The 19,051-nt window shown below is 46.1% G+C and overlaps 1 protein-coding gene across 3 annotated transcripts in view; it reads right to left on the bottom strand.

Annotated features, from left to right (window-relative positions):
* FGF12 (fibroblast growth factor 12) overlaps window positions 1–19,051 on the bottom strand; it is a 250,365-nt gene that overhangs the window by 142,749 nt on the left and 88,565 nt on the right. The window contains exon 1 of one of the 3 annotated variants that reach the window (XM_050902285.1): window positions 6,557–6,644. The exons of the other annotated variants lie outside the window; for them this stretch is intronic. Within the exon in view, the coding sequence (XP_050758242.1) occupies window positions 6,557–6,644 (88 nt within the window). Of the gene's footprint in view, window positions 1–6,556; window positions 6,645–19,051 lie in introns of those variants that run through there. 3 annotated transcript variants of the gene reach the window in all.

Genomic DNA, 19,051 nt, shown 5'->3' with positions numbered 1-19,051 from the left:
TCACCAAAAGGGTTGTCAAACATTAGAACAGGCTGCCCAGGGAAGTGGTTGAGTCACCATCCCTGGAGGCATTTAAAAGACATGTAGATATGGTGCTTAGGGACATGGTTTAGTGGTGGACTTGACAGTACTAGGTTAACGGTTGGCCTTGATGATCTTAAGGGTCTTTTCCAACCTAAACAATTCTATGATTCTATGAGCAATCTCATCTAGATTTCAGAGTCTGCTGAACTTCTGATGATATCTGTACCACCTGGCTTAAAATTTTTACAATTAGCATCAGTTTGGTAAAAAAAGGCACAGGTTACTTCTGGAAAGCAGCAGAAAGGGCTGTGGGAAGAGAAGTGGACTGGTTTGGAGACAAAGTTCAGTGAGCCAGAAGTAAATCATTCTCACAAACAAAGCAGTAGGATTTGAGTTTCTTTAATGAACAGGGCTTTTCAATTGGGACCTGATGGCTGTGAATACCTCCAGAGGGGTCTGCTGGAAACAGAAAACAAGCCTACCATCAATGATCTGTTGGACAGGAAAAACAGGAAGAATTTTAGGGATGATACATGTTAAAAAAGGTTGAAAGCCACTCATCTAAAACAATGATTCTGTTAAGTATTCAAGCACATGATCATCTTAAAATGGGACTAGGTGCATGCGTAGAGTAAAATACACACTTAGACGGTTCACTGAACTGAGACCTACCTCCGGAAATACTCCTCGGTCTTTGAGTGGACGTGACCTAACGATCTTCACATAGCTCTTAAGCTGAAAGCATTTGCTCTGAAAGTCATCAGCCTTAATTATCTGCTTATGAACCTGGATTCTTTTGTTACTCTTCAATTGAAAAAACAGTAACACAGAAGACAGTATTTTATGTATACAGTTATTCAGGAAAACCGATGGAAAAGCTGAAAAAATCTTTCATTAAATTCTTCATTAACATTTCCCACTCAGACTTACAGTTTATAATGTGTCACAGTTGCACATGGTGTTTAAACTGAGACAAACTCTTCCTCTTTCCTTGGTTTAGTTTGGGAAGTGAAGGAAGTGAAACTTTATTCTTTTGCAAAACCATGTAAACCTCCAGGTGAGAAGTGCCATAAACCAGCCAACCTCTGCTTCAGAGTACTGTTTATCGTCCTGATTACAGCTACTTAAGAAAATTCAGATGAAGCTTATTTTGCCTGAATTTGCTCATTCACTGAAAGTAAAGCATTTCACAAATATGATTCAGTATCAGTGACACTCTGGTAGGACTCAGACAAGTTTCAAGACTCAGAAGACTGGCTGAAGATCCAGCAATTCTGGACGCCCAGCTCTGTGAGCCCAGATTATCTGGCTGACAACTATGCATATGCCACCTAACACCCAGGGAGTCCCCGGACCCGCATTTGCTTTTGAAGATTTATGAAATATTTTATTGCGAACTGAACAATAAAATCCTGCATAATATCAAAGACTTTCCTTTGCATAACTACACAGAACTGGCTGCGAGCACTTAAAAAAAGTTACATGCATATAACTTTAAGTTCATTATAATCTATATCTCTGAACTTCTGTATGATAGAAACCAAGCAATTTCACCCAATAAAAACTCTATCAAATCCATCATTTCTAGCTCAGCCAGAATAGATTTTTTTACAAAGATGCACAAGCACTATGGGCTTCCAGGAGACATGCTTAGCATATATCTACATGAGAGAGTTACTTCAGAATAAAGGAAAGTGTGGATTTAAAATGTTATAGCTATTCTTGAATAATACCCTAGAGGAGTGCTCCTATTACAATAAAAAAGATTTTCAGAGTTTTGCTTAATTCGTTTCCCAGGTGAATTAAACTAAGTCAGACAAAAGTATTCCTTCTACTAGCATACGAGTGTCAACAATAGGCATTATCCTGGAACGACACGCAACAGGAAGAGGGAGCCTGAGCAAAATGTACGCAGGAACACCGACACACTCTGAACAGTGGCAGAAAATGGCAGGCAAGAGACGTGGTGCAGGAAGGAAAAAGTGCTGATGACCCCCAGTGCTACACCACTGCTTCTCAGCCTGGCGACCCACTCCCATCTCCAGTTCAGTGGCATTAAGCCACCATTCCCATCTCCCACCAGCAATGCACATACCACACTCTGAACTGCCACAGACCATAAGAGCTGTCAGTGCTCCCTAAACTCAGCAAGGAATTGCAAGTTTTCCTATCTGTCGCTTATGTACACGGAGCTATTGCTTCCATTAATTTGAAGCTGACTGTACAGTATTTGCTATACTGTACAGTATATAGTACACTATAACCCACTGTCTACCTGAATAAACAGCAGTAGGAAGATTTTCTAGAACTAGTGTAAGTAAAGTGTACATGAATGCACAGATCACTGCACAAGCAAAACAAGGAACGCCTGTTCTGCTCATAAGCCAAATGCTAATCTTGAATATGCGATTGTACCTCTTATGTGTGTGATTCCATTTGCATCTGCAGATGAGATGTCTTGCACTTGCAGACATATGACAGTGCCCCAAATAGTCTCAGGACAAATGCAAAGATGTGTATTGGCAGTAACAGACAGCCTAATAACAGAGCCACAATCTGACCCTGCCTACCTAGACAGAATGCTTGCTCCTATTGCCCCAAATATCAAACGTAGTGTTGGGATGCCTAGAGAAACATGAAGACCTACTGTGCCAGGCATCGTTTTAATTTGTCATAACACCAGTATCAATCAGCATATTTCCAGGAGCATCTCCAAATTTTACCAGTGTGAGAGTCCCAGGCAAGCCAAGTTCAGGGTTTACTTTCAATATGAGCTTAATTTCTACTGAAGGCATCAATTTGCAGAATAGGGATTTAAACTGAGAAGTACTCTTATCGGAATATTTGGGAATAGATCAGTCTCTGGATACCACCAGGCCTCTACTACTGAAAACAAAGATGAAAATGCATTGCTGCTGAATGTTGTTACTAGTTGATGTGATGATGTGAGAAATATCTGTGGTTTTAGCAATGATGCATCCCACAGGAGAGTCTGTACAGGAGCCAAGGGCAGAACAGGCATGAGACAGAACCACTCACACAGCCAAATAAGAAGTCCTTATGGAGGAGGACTGAAACACTCACTAGCAGAAATCTCCATGCTGCTATTAACGTAGCCTACAGGTACAGTGCCTTTTACATCAAAGTAGCTACAAACCAGGTACAGGTCACCTGAAATGTTGTTTCACAACTCCATTCACTGTTATATCAACAATATGATCATTATCTGACGTTTACCTTAAACTTAACAGTGTAATAGCTATCTATTTCATAATGTTGACTAGGAAGCCAAAAAAATTCTGGACTAGCAAACCACATCTCCCAAGCAAAGGGGAAAAAGGTGTTAGAAGAGAAAATAAATTAACTAAAAAATACTTAACAAAATTAATTATGATTGCACCATCAAGAAGGGAAATACCTCTGCACATGCAACACAATCAGTCAGCTTACAAATTCTAAAACTAAGATAACAAGTGAAGTACCTAGAAGATGATACAGGACAATGCTGTGCTAACATACTTGCAAAGAAATACAGAAAGGACTAGGAATAAATCTCTTGCTCTGTATTGCTATGAATTACTTGCACTTTTGTGGTGCCTTGGAGACCCATTAAGCCCCATTTTGCAAGGTGCTGCTCAAACAACCAAAGAAGCCTACCCCTGCACAGACTAAGACAAGTGTCTGCAGACCTCAGAAGTGGAGCATAAGAAAACAACAGGCTAGAGTTAGCTAGGAGTAAAAACGGGGGAGGCCTTAGCATATCTATAACAAAAATCTTGCTAATATTTTTGCTAGCATCACAACAGAGCTGCACAGTACTCTACAACTACCTTCAATATTTCACTGTTTTTCTTTGAAGTATCATGCATTAGTTTCTGTCAGAATCAGGAGCGGTCTAAGGCTCTGAGTCAGCACAACACGCAAGTATGAATCTGACTTTAAACATGTGCTTACATCCTTATGTCTTGTTTGCATTAAAGAAAATATAGATAGAAGGAGGGCAAAGGGCTTGGTCAATCTGTCATTCAACTTAAGTGCATGAAGTGCTAAATAGTTTGGCATAAATCACCTACTATCAGGATAACTCTTCAGATCGGAGGATCAAGGGCATCTAAGTAGCTCACAGTACTCTGTGCCACCGCTGCTGTAGTCCATGTTTCCATGGTCCCTCCTCTCCTGTAATTTATAATCCTTTTGCCAGTTTATATCTCTGACTGGCATAGCCCCCAGAGTGCCATGCTGGGCACTGCACTACACCTTTAGGGCTGTTGCAAGAGTATACACCAATCTCCTGAGGCACGATTACCTTTTGAAGAAGTAGCAAGGAGATCTCTCCTCCAGCAGGCCCAGCCCACAGTGACCCTTTTATAGGTGGAAGCTTTCATTTTTATTGCACATTTTTCAAGAACGTAAAGCCCAACCTTAATGGAAAAGGAACAAATGCAGCCAAGAAGAGGGAACGTATTTTAGCAGCCTGATTCAAAGCAATAGACCACATCTGGAGTGCTCGGGCTTGTGGTGGCATGGGGCTAGTACCTGGAGAACAAGGTCGGTTGGAGACAATGATAGGAGATCATTCCCATGGACTGCCTCCTTATAGCACAACATCATGAAATACAAAGACTACGCAATGTTCAGTATCACTCCATCAGAGTGGGAGAAATAAGGAAAGATTCAGTCACCACATACACATGAAGCATGCTTCAACACAGGATCCACCAGTAAAGCCAAACCAGCTCAGCAGGGCAACTATTAGGACACTATCATGAGCTTCTGGTTCACTGAAGTTACAGCCTAGCATGCCCTATGGCCTGAGCACCATCCCATTTTTACCAGTAGGTTATTGTACTCTTTACTGCTCCAGGTTTCCAAACGACACAAAACAAACATTGACATGTGGCACTATGAAGAAAACTCCAGTAGTTTTTCACTGAAAACAGAACAATGTGTGTAATGCTTCTCTGCACAGCCACAATTTGTTCTATTTATTTATTATATCATTCTTCAAAGCAGGGCAGAAAATACTTTCAAGGGAGCCAAGCCTACTCTCTTAAAGACTTCCAGCACGTCCCCTATTGCCATGGGCCTGTCACAGACAACAACTTGCACACATAGGTCTCATGGGAGGGAAGGCGATACTGAGACATAAACAGGTGGCTATAAGCATTAACAAATTTTCCTAGCAAGGCCAAAAGGGAATCCAGGCTACCTCAGCAACAGTATTCCCCTAAGCACAGCCTTTCTCTTCAATGGACAACACCAAGTATTTACACAGGAGGCACAGAAATTTTTCCCCTCTAGGACCCAGATCTCACATAAGGAAACAGCACAAGCATTAGAAAGCAATACTCTAATTTAGACAACCTTGTAAGCATCTGGTGCCCAAAGATTACAATGGTCAGGGTTCGATAAGCAGATCTACTCAAAAGCCAAGTAGGAACTGAAACCCAGTTAAGCTCAAAGCAGTAGGGTTAGTGCTATAACTTCTACAGATCTTAATAACATGAGGTTTCTTTCCATAGGCATTTGCCCAGTGTTGTAGAAAAGGGAAGTCAGACTCATGAAACACATGTAGCACAAAAGAAATTGCAGAGATACCACTTAAAAGGCTTCAACAAGATCACCCTAAAACTCAGGGGTAGTGCCACACCAAACCAAGGCACTCATGCACTTATTCCCCTCTTCAAAAAGTGCTCAGGTAGAGCTCAAGATCAAGCACGTCCTTCAGCCCTTCACCCCACTGCACTCTCCATCCTGGTGCAATGCTCCCTCCCCAACAGGCTAGGAGTGTCCTGGCCCCCCATCAGGAGCAGCCGGGGATCTCCCTTTGCTTGAGTGGGCATCCCCACTCAAAAACATATTTAACACCCTCCACCAGAAAAATGTTGCAACGTTGCTACTACAAACACAAGGTATAGGGAGCTCTGACAGTGGGTCCAACCCCAACCCTAGAGTTGCGTGGGGCCACAGGCACTCTGGGGAAGGTTATCCCTATCCTGACCGGGTGGTACTGGAGACCGTGGTTGGGGTTCCCAGGTGGGATATGATATACAGGGGTCCCACGTGGAGAAGAAGGACCTGTGTGGGTGTGGGCTGCAGGTGGGATGGGAGACACTAGTGAGGGTCATGTGTGAGGTAGGGACCTGTATGGGAGTTCTGTTCGGGTGGGGGCTGCAGGTGGGGTGTGGAACCTGCTTAAGGATGGGGACACAGGTGGGGTGGAGGCCTCGGGTGAATGGGGGTCTGGGTTGGGGCTGGCGCCACGGGTGGGGAACCTGGGGGCGGACGGGACCCGAGTTTGGGGGGATCCCGGGTTGATGGTGACCCGGGATCGGGGGATGCCCGGTGGGGTCAGAACCGCGGACAGCGCCCGGTCCCTCCCGGCCACCTGTGCGCGGCGCCGGCGAGGCGGACGAGGAGGAGGCGGGGGGGGGGGGCGCGGGATGAAGGCGAGGAAACGGGGCCAGCCCGGGCCGAGCGGCGCCCGGGCGGGGAGGCGAGGGCGGCGGGGACAAGGACGCGCGCTCCCCACCTGGGCTGTGGCTGGATCTCAGGCGCCTTCCACAGAGACACTGCAGCATATGCGAGCCTTTCTCCAGGAGAAGCCCAAGAATCCTCATGGATTTCACTTTGTGGCGCCCTCCCGCTCTTCGGAAAAGGGACCGGCCCCGGAGCGGCCGGCTCTCAGCGGCGGGGCGCCGGCCCCCCTCGCCGCCAAACTTCTCGGCCCATCGCCGCGGCCCCGCCGCGCCCGGGGGAGGGTGGGGGACCCCGCCGCCACTTCTCGGGACTTCTCTGCTGTGGGAGGGCAGGCTTTGCCGGGAAGGGGGGCGGGCTAGCTGGAAGGACGTCAAGCCCTAGAAACACGAGCGGCCGGCTCCCGGCCCTGCCCCCTGCCGGCACAGCCCCCGCCGGGGCGGGCAGCAGCCGCCGGGACCCCCTCCCCCCCGCCCCGCTGCCGGCAGGCTCGGCCGCGCCGCTCCGCTGGCGGAGACTGTCTCTCCGTTTTTCCCCGCAGCTCCCTCCACCGCCGCGGAGAGCCCGGCTCCGCCGCGCTGAAGTTGTCCGAGTCCCGGCGGGGAGGGAGGGAGGGAGAGAGGGAGGGAGGGCGGGAGGCGGCCCCGCGTCCCTGCCGCCCGCCCCCCGCAGGCACCGGGGATGCTCTCCGGGGCAAGGCAGGCTCGGTGCGCCGCGAAGAGTCCTAGCGAGAGAAGGCACGGCGTGCAGGGGACACCGAATACGGCCTTTCGGGGCTCCCTGCCTGGCAGAAACCACGGGACCCGCAACGTGGCTGGGAAGAAGACACACCTCTTGTCTTAAATCACCAGTAGGAGCGTGTGCCTAGAAGTAGGGGTGTTCCTATAAGCACACGCTTTAAACGAGCAAGGCTCCTTATTTACACTTACAGACCCCAAGGCAACAGCTTCTTGCAAAGGTCACTCCACTGAAACTGAAGGTTCATTCTTTTTTACCCATTTTTAAACTATCGCTATTACAGTGTTGCAGACTTAAGTCCAGGCTCAGTTTTTGCGCTGCACAGAGAAAGGTAGGGCCTGTATTTCATACACAAGGAAGGTTGGGGAAAGATGCTCTCCTTAGAGCTGTCTTCGATTCATGACATGACACAGTGCAAAACCCACGTCACAAGGCTGGAAAGCACAGGAGCACAGAAAGCTCCTCAGAGGAAATAGTATTAGTATATACAAAAGCCTCTCAAATGACCTCTTACACCTGAGCAGACTCCAATACTCCACTAAAAAGCAGCTGCCTCTGGGACAAATCTGAACCTCGCACCAGGGTGAATTTCTACCTGGACTACCTTGTGCGCAAGCAGGGTTACCTCCTCACGCACCACCTTTCCAAGCCTTCTCTGCTTTTGTTTCTCCTGGCACCTGGCAGAAGTGGCCAGGCTTCTCTGACCAGCGCATGAGACAGAAGTTTTTCTAGAGAGTGCACTCTAAGATGTAACAGGCTTTTGGACAATACTCCACAGGGATGCGAGAGTGGGGATACAGACTTTGTTGTTAACACTTGCTAGGATGTCTGTCAAGTCCGAACAAAAAGAATGAGGCACAGTCAGCATGATATGGGGTGCAACACTGGTTTGCTCACTGGGAATCCCATTAGGATGGAACAGTAAAAGCTATAAAATACATGGAGATCAGAGTACCAAAGCACATAAACCAGGCATAGCAAAAGAAATGCTGTTCTAGTGTGAGAGTCTATTGAGGATTTGTGGCAAAACCAGTATTTGTGAGAGCACTTGGAGTCTTTCATGCCCTCAGTAAACACCCTACAGTTTCAGTTTTCCTCTAGAATAGGAAAAAACAAAAAGAAAAGCAGTTAAAATGCTAAATGTTTCATGAAATGGAAGCTCTTATTTTCCAGTCAGCCCTACTTCATACACTGAAAACAGCACTTAGCTAGAAGCAAAGCCAGTAGCATACAGTTCAGGACTGTTAAAAGGATGCAAGGTATTAACTAATCCCCTGTGATCCATGCTAAACTCAGTTTATGCTGTCTGCTGTGACTTGTGCTGAAAGTCATCACTCTGTACGTCTTAATTCATAAGCTATTTTACACAGGACCTTGCACATGCACCAAGTCACAGCAAAAAGCTAAATGAAACTGCCCTTCTCCCTCCTCTCTACATTTCCCCAGTTACCCAGGATCATCGCTCCAGCTACACTCCTTAGCAATACCTGCTCTACAGTAATCACGGAAGACTACCGTGCCATGTCAGGGCAGATACCAAACTGAGAGTACAGCTGTTACCTCTCCCCTTCACCCATAGTTGTCCTTCAGTTCTCCGCTATACCGGATCAGCAAGCAAGCCTGTAGCCCCCTCTGGAACAAGGCCAGAAGTAGTTTGCACAGTGAAGCCCTAAAACACAACCGGTGGTTCTTGGGTACTTCTGTAATAGCACAAAAAAATAATAGTCCTCTTTCTGCAAATGCATAAGCAGCATGTTTGAGATGAGAACAATTCTGGATCTAGCAGATCAAGGACAGTACAGTGAGATCTGAAGTCAAGGTGCCCTCATTGCTGAGCAGCCAACATGGAGCTGTAAATGAGGGGGCTCTGATTTAGAGATGCCAGTACTGAAGTGCAGCACCAGGTACCAGGAGAGAGGTGCACTTAGATGTTATACATATTAAGCTAGCATGGGAACAGGCAGGCATTATCACTTGGACATGCAAGGACAAGTGTATCGGACACGATACAGATGTTTGTAAGAAGAAAAAAAATGAGAATACAACAGGTAGCTGAATTTTGAGACCTCTGTTCATTAAACTAGTGCAGTTGTTCTTGGAAAATCTACTCAGAATAACCCACAAAACCACTAATAAAATAATCCCTGTTTCTTTGGGGGGGTTCCATTACCTTGCAGCAAGGCTGATGATCCAGGCTTAATCTGCCAGGACTTCTGCCTTTGTGGAGCAGGCTCCAAGGGGTCAGTTCCCGATTCACATCAGAGTAAAGGAGAGCAGAATCAAACCAGTGAAAAGAGTGAACAAGTGTTACTTGACATTTCCAAAGAAGGGCCACGAGGACTGCAATGAGCACATGTTCTTCTTTCAAACTGAGCAGGTTTAAGTTAAGTTTAAACAGCAAAATGGAAGCATAAAAATGGCAAAGGATGATTCTTTAGGAACTGTGATGCATATGACTCAAGTGTTTACATGCCACAACATACTCAGTAATATCATGTACCCAATTAGGTAAATCTTAACCCAGTAAACAAAGCTTAAGGAACTTGGAAAGATAAATGGAGCTGACATAAATCAAGATATTGCTAGATGAGTTAACTCCTTTTAATCCAAAACCAAGGTAAACCAAAATAAAACTTATTTCTCTGCAAAGGGACAGAATGTACCCAAACAATATTTCAATAGGACATAAGTGGCGCGTAAATCTTGCTATGGCTCCACTGATGGGCTTGCACTACTAAATAATAATGCAAATATCTCAAAAGTTACTGTGAAGATACTACAGATATTCAAGTTTTTGCCCATCGGTAGAACATGGGTATTAGAAATGATAATGTTCTTGAATAAAAGCAGAGATTGCATTTGCTGGAACACAAAGAAAGCTGTGAAAGACTCATTGAGGTCAGAAGACAGTTACAGGGAACACAGTGTCATGTGTGTTTCTCCCTTATTAAATTAAAATGCCATTGGCCTTCTGAAGCACGGAACAAAAACGAGAATATGTTTGGGATTATGGAATTTAAATTAATACCTTCTACTAAAAAGAGGAATGCACTGTGCTCTGATCAGAGAAAAATAAGGTGATTTAGCAGACAAGGCTCTTTGCTAGGTATTAAAATAGCATAATATGCATGAGTTCATCAGTTACAAAAGCCAAAGAAAGAAAGAAAATCTACAAAAGCTCAAAGAAGAAACTAGTCAGGAAAGGTAATTTCCTTGTGTTCATACAAAAGCAGGTAATACTCTTTCAAGGTGCTGGGTCCATGCTGTTTCTGTTTTCACCCATACTGACTACCAGTAGTTCTTTGAACACTGCGACTGGTACACAGATAAACAACCTGTGCAGGTGGTTTGGGGGTTTGGAGTTTGTTTTGGTTTTTGCAAGTCTTTGCCCTTGTATTTTCTGGCCAAACGCAGGCGGATATTGTGAGAAATGGCCCATTAACCTCTACAGCTTTGTCCAAGCTGGTGCTGATGCAGATCTCAGACCTTGTCCTTCTCCGTAAATTTACAAAACTCCTATGTGAGCACTTGGTGCTCATTTCTTGACACTCACTCCATGGATCCTTTTGTGATCAGTGATGGTATATTCTTCAGTGATAGCAGATAACCACTTCTTAACACCTTTCTTTGCAGGAGCCATTTGAGTAAAATCCACCCTGGAATGGGCCAAAAAATACAGCCCTTTTCAGTGCAAACACATACTTACCCCACCTTCATCACTGTGCTCTCTGAATATTTCTGCTTACCTTTTGCCCCTTCTTTATGAAGCAGAGCACTGCTAACAAGGAGGGATGGCAGGGTCTGCTTTAGAGACATAGTAACCATGTAGAGCTTCTACTGCAGCCAGCTCCACCAAAGCACAGAGCACTCACACCAGAGCCAGTGGGAGCTGCAGCACAAAGTTCAGGGGTTTGCTGAAGGTCACACAATAAATTTGTGGCCAAGTAGGGAATCATCTGTCAGTCCTCATTCTGGTGATTTAATGAGAGGATTAGTCTCTTCCTGATCAGTATAAAATTGCACTCATTATAAGGCAAAGATTCTGCTGGAAACTCTACCATGGAAAAAGTATACCACATACCTTCTGACAGCAAATACAAGATGAGACAGAAAAAAACCCCAACATAGCTTGATTTTGTACATCAGATGAGAAAAACTAATTTCTTGGTTGCTTTTCTGTGGTCAAAAAGCAGTGCTATCATACGAACAAGAGGGAACAGAAACCACTTACTCCAGCTCCTGGTGGAGAGACTGACTTGGTAAAATCTCAGCCTCCTCTCAGCTCACCAAAGCAGATTCAGGAGAAAAAGAAAAGATGTCCCATAGCCTTGATCATTGAATAGGTTTATCCTCAGACACATAAAAAGCTTATAGTAATGAGTACTTAGTATTTGCATTTCCAGACATTAAAAAGAAATCTAATATTACATGAAAAGAAGGCTTTGTGTATCAAGTGTCTCCAATCTGAATTAGCGAGAAGTGGTTATTCTGGGTATTTTTCAGCACAGTGACACTTCCTCAGAAGCTGGAACTTCTAGGACTTCTCCAAACATATTTTGGTAGTAGTACCAGCAGCTTGGAACAGATGCTCTGGAAAAAGGGGCAGCCATACATTGCTCCTTCCACCCGCTTCCAGTGCTCGGCAGCTTTGCCATTTCCTCATCCACAGGATGTCTCACAACGTGTTTAAGAACCCTCAATGAATTTCTCAACAACAAATTTTTATAACTGTTTTTTGAAGCCAGTAATACCTTTGTTCTCCTTGCTGTCTTTTGGCAAGAAGTTCTACAGGTTAATAATGTGCCGGGAAAAAGCTTTTATTAGTTTAAAACTGCTTCTCGGTAGTGCCATTTAAAGCTCACCTTAGCGGTTATATTGTGAAATGGTAATTTTATATTCTCCATGACAGTCATGGCTTTATACGCCTCTGTCGTATTTCCCTCCTCAATTGTTTCATTTCTGAAGACACGTGAAAACGCCTAATCTGTTCCATCGCTCCCCGGGCAGCAGCTATTCTGCACGCTCCACTGACCTTGGGTCTGTTTCCTGTGCCTTTCTAGTTCTATCACATCTTTTTTGAGACAGGATAACTAGAGCTGCACACAGTACTCGAGGTGCGAGTGCACCAGGGATTTCTAGCACAGCGGGATGATAGCTCCTATTTGCTCTCTGCACCTTTCCCAGTAATTTCTGCTTGCATCTGCTGAGCTAGCACTTTCAGAGAGATACACACTGTCTCTGAGGTCTTTTTCCAGAGAGAAAATGGCCCCAGTAGCACCCCTTACCATGAGTGACCATAAATATATATTTTTTTGGTTTTTATCCATGGGTGCATTACCCTGCACTCCTCAGTTTATACTGCTGTTAGTTCACCAGATGCTCTGTATCAGGAGATCCTTCTGTAACTTTTTCCTGTCCACTTCTGTTTTTCTTACTCCAAATGATTTTGTTTTGTCTCCTCTCCATCCCCTCGCTCTTCAAGATCATTTAGGAGCATGCTGGACTGCACAGTCCTGTCCCTCTCCACTGGCAATTTCCCCACTGATGGGACCTGACCTTTTTTCTTTAAGGGAAACACCCAGTGAGGGAAGCATTTTAGAAATCCCAGTGCATGACTTCTTCTGCATCACCTTTACCCAGATGCTCAGGGAATGCCAAGAGATTACGGGGGGGCATGTTCCCCCCTGCAAGAGCCATGCAGCCCCTTCCCCAGATGACCAAACCTGACTGCCAGGCCCCCGCAGGGTGGGGGGGCTGTGATTTTTTGCAGATGGCTGAATTTCAGGGCAAACCCCCAGATGTTGCCACATTTGTCCTTTGCACCTGAGAGTGGCAGAAGCACCTTCTAGGAGGCACCTCCTTGGCCGGTACAATTCCCCTGCCAGCTCTGCTTGCTGTTTCACATCTGATCAGTCTCTGCAGCCCCTCACGAGGGAAAACGTGCGGGAAGGCAGAAGATCTCCCCCGTCTGCTGATCCCTCCAGGCTCAGAGGTCATGAGAGAGGAAAGCAGATTAAAAGGGCTGTAATGTAGCCAGCGCAGGGAAGATCTGACCCACAGGGTCCCTGTAATTGAGGTTATTAATCCACGGTAAGCAACGATGGCTTTGCCCGAGGCATGACCCAAGTTTAGAGGGCAACAGCTTGCAGTTGTGCCAGGCTTTTGAGGTGGGCAGGCAAGTGAGCTTGCTGGCCAGCAGAGCTGCCGGGCTTTGCCCACCGGACGGCCCCTTGGCTCCTTTGCTTTCAGCAGGCAGCCACCAAGGCAAAGCCAGCACTGGGACAGGTGCCTCTTCCAAATTCAACCAGGGTGTGCTCTTGACTTCCCCCCAATTCACTGCATGAAACGTGAACAACTGGCAGGCCCCTTTCCTCATCTAAGAGTGCAACTAATCCATCCATCTCACAGGGAAAAGTTGGAAGGCTTAATAAAGGAGATTTTCTGAGAGCAAGTACAATAGACCACCTCTGCAAGAAGCCAACTCCCCTTCCCCTCCAGCAAACTCACTCCTAATGCTCAGGAGTGCATCTGAGGTCGGGAGCAGCATCCGTGGAAGTATGAACCTCTCCATCTGCCTACTTCCAGTAACACCTACAGATTCTTTTACTGTCATCCAGATCTGAAGTGTATTTATTCTGGCATGCTAATACAACACATGTGGCACAGTCTCATCAAGACAAACAAGTACGTGCCTGCCTAACTCCCTGCCTTGGGAATGATGGTACAAGAAACGCTTTCTGCTCCAATTCACAGCTTCTCTGATCACAGTAAAGCCACTACCGGGGCACCACGGTTCAGACCCTCGCTCATTACCTGGCCACTGTGGCTGAAGAGCACATGAAGACACATTTGAAACACAGATTGCACTGGCAAGACCGCTATTCTGGAACACGTAACTCCCAACTCCTCCAGTGTAGCATCGCTAAGGCAGCAGGGTCTTTACCAGACCCACACACAGGTTTGTCCCTGCTGGGTCTGAAGGCAAAAAAATGACAAAAGCTAGGCATTAAATAGTAATGTTACAGAGTAGTTACAATGTGGCTATATATGTAAAGGAAAATTCATGTTTCAAGAGAATTGAAGACTGGATTTACAAGACCTTTATAAGAGCCAACCTTGAAATCCTGGCTTCTTAGGATAGGACTTCCTACTGGGTACATTTTTTCCACGTGAACTTAGTTAAGAGGACTTTTTGTCTGGGAAAATTCCTTTTCTGAGACTGTCTCGTGCAGTGTAATCCTCACCAGAATGCAAGCGAGCTAAGAAAGAAAAAGATATTCAGATTTTCTTTCTCGGAGAACACTTGCTTTTGGGCAGATGCTCCAAAGGAGAAAAAAAAAAAAAGCACTCATTTTTCCTTAAGAAGACATTTTCTAAAGTATTTCAACTTTGCTGAAATATTTTGACAATATTATGAAAAGAAAGTTGCTAGGAAAGGTTTTGATCTTATCAAAATGAAACATTTCCATAAATTTCTCAAACCAAATTTGCCAATTGAGGAATACCGGGAGTGTTTGGCTGACACTGGTTTGAACAGGGAACAACTTAACTCCCACCACATTAGGCCACAATTTCCACACTGCTGCTGCAGCCCCAGCCCCATGCACGGTGATATGCATGTGCCACAGACTGGCTTCACAGGACAGAGAAGATTTTTTTGCTGTTCATAGTTTCAGGACAAATGGTGAAGGCAGTCAGTATTACCAGGCTCAGACACTGCCAGCTACAAGGCAGACCCACTTCCTCCATCTCCTGCTATGAGAGTAAAAACAAGCCTAAGTAACACATTTGGGGTTCTTTCTTGCATTTGACTCACGGTTTAGGGTCTCTTAAGGTTTCTGTTGTTAGCTTTTCTCTGCAGCCATTAGAACCAGAAAATATCTAAATATGCCAAGTTGTCATTCTTACATAATGGCTTGAGGATTTAAGAAAGGCCCCAAATCTTCTAAGAGTTCGCAACACCAGTTTGCAATAATCACACCAGTGACAGGTAACATGGCTGGCTCCCAGAGACACAAATCATTGCTGACTTGTGACATACTCGGTAATGGCCTTACTCTGCTTCTGCTGAAAGCAGAGCAGTGCCGGCCCATACTGCAGCTTAGACTGATTATCAGCCCCTGGAAAGTTCTGCTCCACTATGAAAAGGTAAAAATCCTTCTTTCCTCAGCAGCTGAAGACATTTCACTTATGCTGGAAGAAAAATTCCAGCGAGTCCCAATCCAAAACATGCATAATCTGGCAAAATCGGGGGGGAATGAAAAGTGTTCAAGTGAAAGATGAAGCACCATTCTATGAAGATTGCTGCAGAGCACAGCAAGAAAGAGGAAACCACAAAAGATGAATGACCAATGGGTGGAATTTCAAGAGCAAAATAAAATACAGGAGGCAAATACTTCCGTGTGCGAGCAGATAAATCAGCAAGCCATTACTTTATCAGCAGGGAAACATGCACAGGGCATTACCAAAGGCCTTGAAGGTCAGTCACTGCAGTGGCTGTCTACTTCCCCCAAGCAAAGTTCAAAACCTGGACCATATGTAAGGCACATGTGATGGACCTGGCACAGCACAAAATGCAGCTCAGCACAAGCTAAAGCTGTAACTGCAGCAGCAGAACGGACCAAGGAAGGGTTAGAGGAGAGAGAGGTGGCTGCAGAGGATTTACCAATAATGTTAGAGAGCTGGGGCCAGATTCAGACCTGCTATAAACTGATACTGCTCCGTGACGTCTGAATTTAGCCCATACATTTCAGGCACTGATTTTTTTTTTTTTTATAGGCACTTTAGGGATTCAAAGCTGGAATGATAAAGCTGAGCTGCTGCCCCGTCAGCATGTGCTAAGCTATTTATGAGTCACTAAAACACACCTTTTCTAATTCTCACCTTAGCTTGTGAATGGCATGTGGCCAATGCACCTTCTCCGGCTACTCGAGAAAAGTCACCATAGCACGTTATCTGCTGAGGCGATTGGCAGAGCCACTACATTGACTCTGCTGCAGGACATGTTTGACCTCCAGCCAGTCCTGCATTAGCCTTCTGCCTGTTTACATCGGGACAGCCACAGACATTGTCCAAAGAAGTGCCACACAACGGCAGCACTAAATTTTAGGAAATCTGTCCAGTGCTTTGCAACTCTCAGGCAAGAAAGCCCCTGCAGAATACAAAAAAAAAAAAAAACCCACAAGTGCAGACTTGAGTCATCCTGAGTCCTCAGTGCTGCCTGGCCCCACGCACCATTTCTGTCCCTGCACAAGCGGTCCTACCAGGTATACTGGGCTCATGAGTGAGTGAACCACAGCCATCACTTTCCATTCCCAAAGAGCTGCATCCTACAATTCAGCAGTAAAACAGTAGTTATGATGGGGAAAAATGTCTAATTAAAGCAAAACTGTTCTGAGCAAGCTCTCGCATGTCACGTATCCATTCCCCAGACCACTGCCAAAATTATTTCCTTCCAGCTGGCATGTGCTTAAACCCCCAACGCAGTCACAACCTCAACTATGCAGTACTACAGTTCACATAAACCCTCCTTAGATGTTACCTCCCTCCCTGGGAGCAGTGAAAGGATCAATGAGGCCTCCCTTTGCTCTACCTAGTTATTTGGAAGGCCAGCCCCACGTTCAAATCCCAACACTCAGAGGCGTGACTTGCCCTTTCTCCACCACTTTGGTTCCTTCACTGCTATCCTTATCCCACAGGGGATTCTCTATCCCCCACTCCCCTTCTCACCCAGCGCTGTGCGCAGATTCAGTAGGATGACTCAGACATAGGGAATGCCAGCTCAATGTTCTCCTGCTATAGAGCAATCACTGCCTGTCTCCAGAAGGTCCTCATGGGTCTGGATTGGGGCTGCTGTACCAGGGAGAGGGAAGCAATGGTTGCTTTGTGAGGAAAACCAGACCCATAGCAGGGGACCTCCCAGGGGACCTCCTGCCTCAGCTGCACCTCCTGCTGCTTCCCTCTGTCACAGTCTCAGCTCATTCTTGTTTAAGTCCCACGGGAGCAGCTTGTTGTAAAACACAAGTTTAGCTATTTGCTTTTCATGATGGCCGAGCCACAAGCTCCTGAGGGCAGTGCCAGGTGCATTGGGAGGCAGCACATGGCATTTGAGGGTGGGAGGAATGGAAAGGCAGGTTCCCAGGGAGGAGTCTTTCCTTTTCCCCTGCTGAGTTACAGCAAATGTCACAGCCACATCATCTATTTTTCATTCCCTTGTGCTCAGTGTCAAGCCATAATGAAACCATAAGGAATCCAGCATCACTCAGCAGTGTACAAAAGCACTCCGGTCCAGCTCTGCAGAACTGTATTGCATGGTGTGCAGTGTTGCAGGAAGGAGAAGAGTCTGATACCAAGAACTTGGCTACCCGTTTTTATTTGCTACACTCCCTAAACTGCAGCGATGGCAAGCAATAGCGAGGCATCGCAGAGAAAAGGCTTGCTCCTCACCCTGCCCCCTCAGTCACCCTCCTGGTTACAGGGAGAGCTGTCAGGCAAGACCACAAACATCCAAGACAGTTAATGCCAACAGCAAACTACATGAAGGAAAGCAGGCAGAAGCAGAAGGATCATTCTCAGGATGGTGCTCTCAGGGGACAGATTGTCCAAGATAACTTCTGAAAGAGTGCATAAGTGGGACTCTTGGGCCTCCACCTAGCTGCAGTAATCCAGCTGCCTTTCCCCAGACCCAAGCCATCACTAACTTGGGCAGCGGGGGAGAAGGGTGTTTGCTGCCAGAGTCCATAGATGTATGCCAGACACAGCATGGCCATGAGTCAGGCTGTCCACGTAGAAGAGCAGGCATCACTCACGGGGAGACCCGGTGATGCCTTCTGGTGCTTGGCCACCTCCATGCTCGCCACCCTGCCCCTTGGCAGAGCACTTCTGGGCTCAGGCAGGAAGGCACTGGAGCTGCCTCTCTACCCATTTATCCAGACCAAAAGAAGAGGGGACTTTTCTCAGCAAGCACAGAAAGCGTGACAGCCCCCGGTCTCCAGGTAAGACGTGGATGCCTTTAATGAGAGGCAGAACAGACACCAGCTTTACTTGCACACCATCAGGGGAAGTGTCTGGTAATAGGCCTACATTAAGACAGAGTAAATTAATAATCAGGAACAATCTCTGAGCTAATGTCCGCTCCAGCCTGTGGGATAGTCTCTGAGCAGCTAAAACTAGAACAGAGCAATTCCTGGGGAACAAGTCATAGGGAAAAGCCTGCACTGGTCTGTCAGGGATGCAGGCAGCAGTGCCCAGATAATCTCATTTTAAAGTTTCTTCCTTCTGCTCTTCCCCATCTTGCTTTCCCAGTTAGGTCCTTGCCTTGTAGAAACTATTGGGTCATGCCTCTGGTACCCCATGATTTCTTCCTTAGTGCCATTCTCATCAAGAGATGTTTAATGCAGGATGCCTGCCGAGGCCAGTTATCATTTCTCTCAGGGGTGTTTACACTGACTAGGATTGATGGAGATGGGCACGTGGTGGCTCGGCCAGCCTGCTGCACAGCAGCTGTGTTTGCACTGCACTTCACTGAGACCCTGCTATTTATATTTAATATTCCAGCTTTTCCAGCTTCCTTTTATGCCACATTGCACGTTTCGTATTCCTTCACAATCTCTTTGTAATTCCATGTTCCTGTTAAGAACTCACCCACCAGAAAGATCATGCTGAAAAGAGTGAGATTAAATAAACAGGTGATGGTCCAGCCCAGGGCCAGGGTAGTTAACACAGACACAAAATGCTATGCATAGACCAGTATAAGGCTCTTCCCTTAACACATCACAAGAAGTTACAGAAGGTAAAGCAGCTGCCACCCACT

This window comes from Gymnogyps californianus, chromosome 10 (genome assembly GCF_018139145.2).
Source record: "Gymnogyps californianus isolate 813 chromosome 10, ASM1813914v2, whole genome shotgun sequence".
In the NCBI taxonomy this organism is placed as follows: Eukaryota; Metazoa; Chordata; class Aves; order Accipitriformes; family Cathartidae; genus Gymnogyps; species Gymnogyps californianus.
This window is presented reverse-complemented; position numbering and strand designations above follow the sequence as displayed.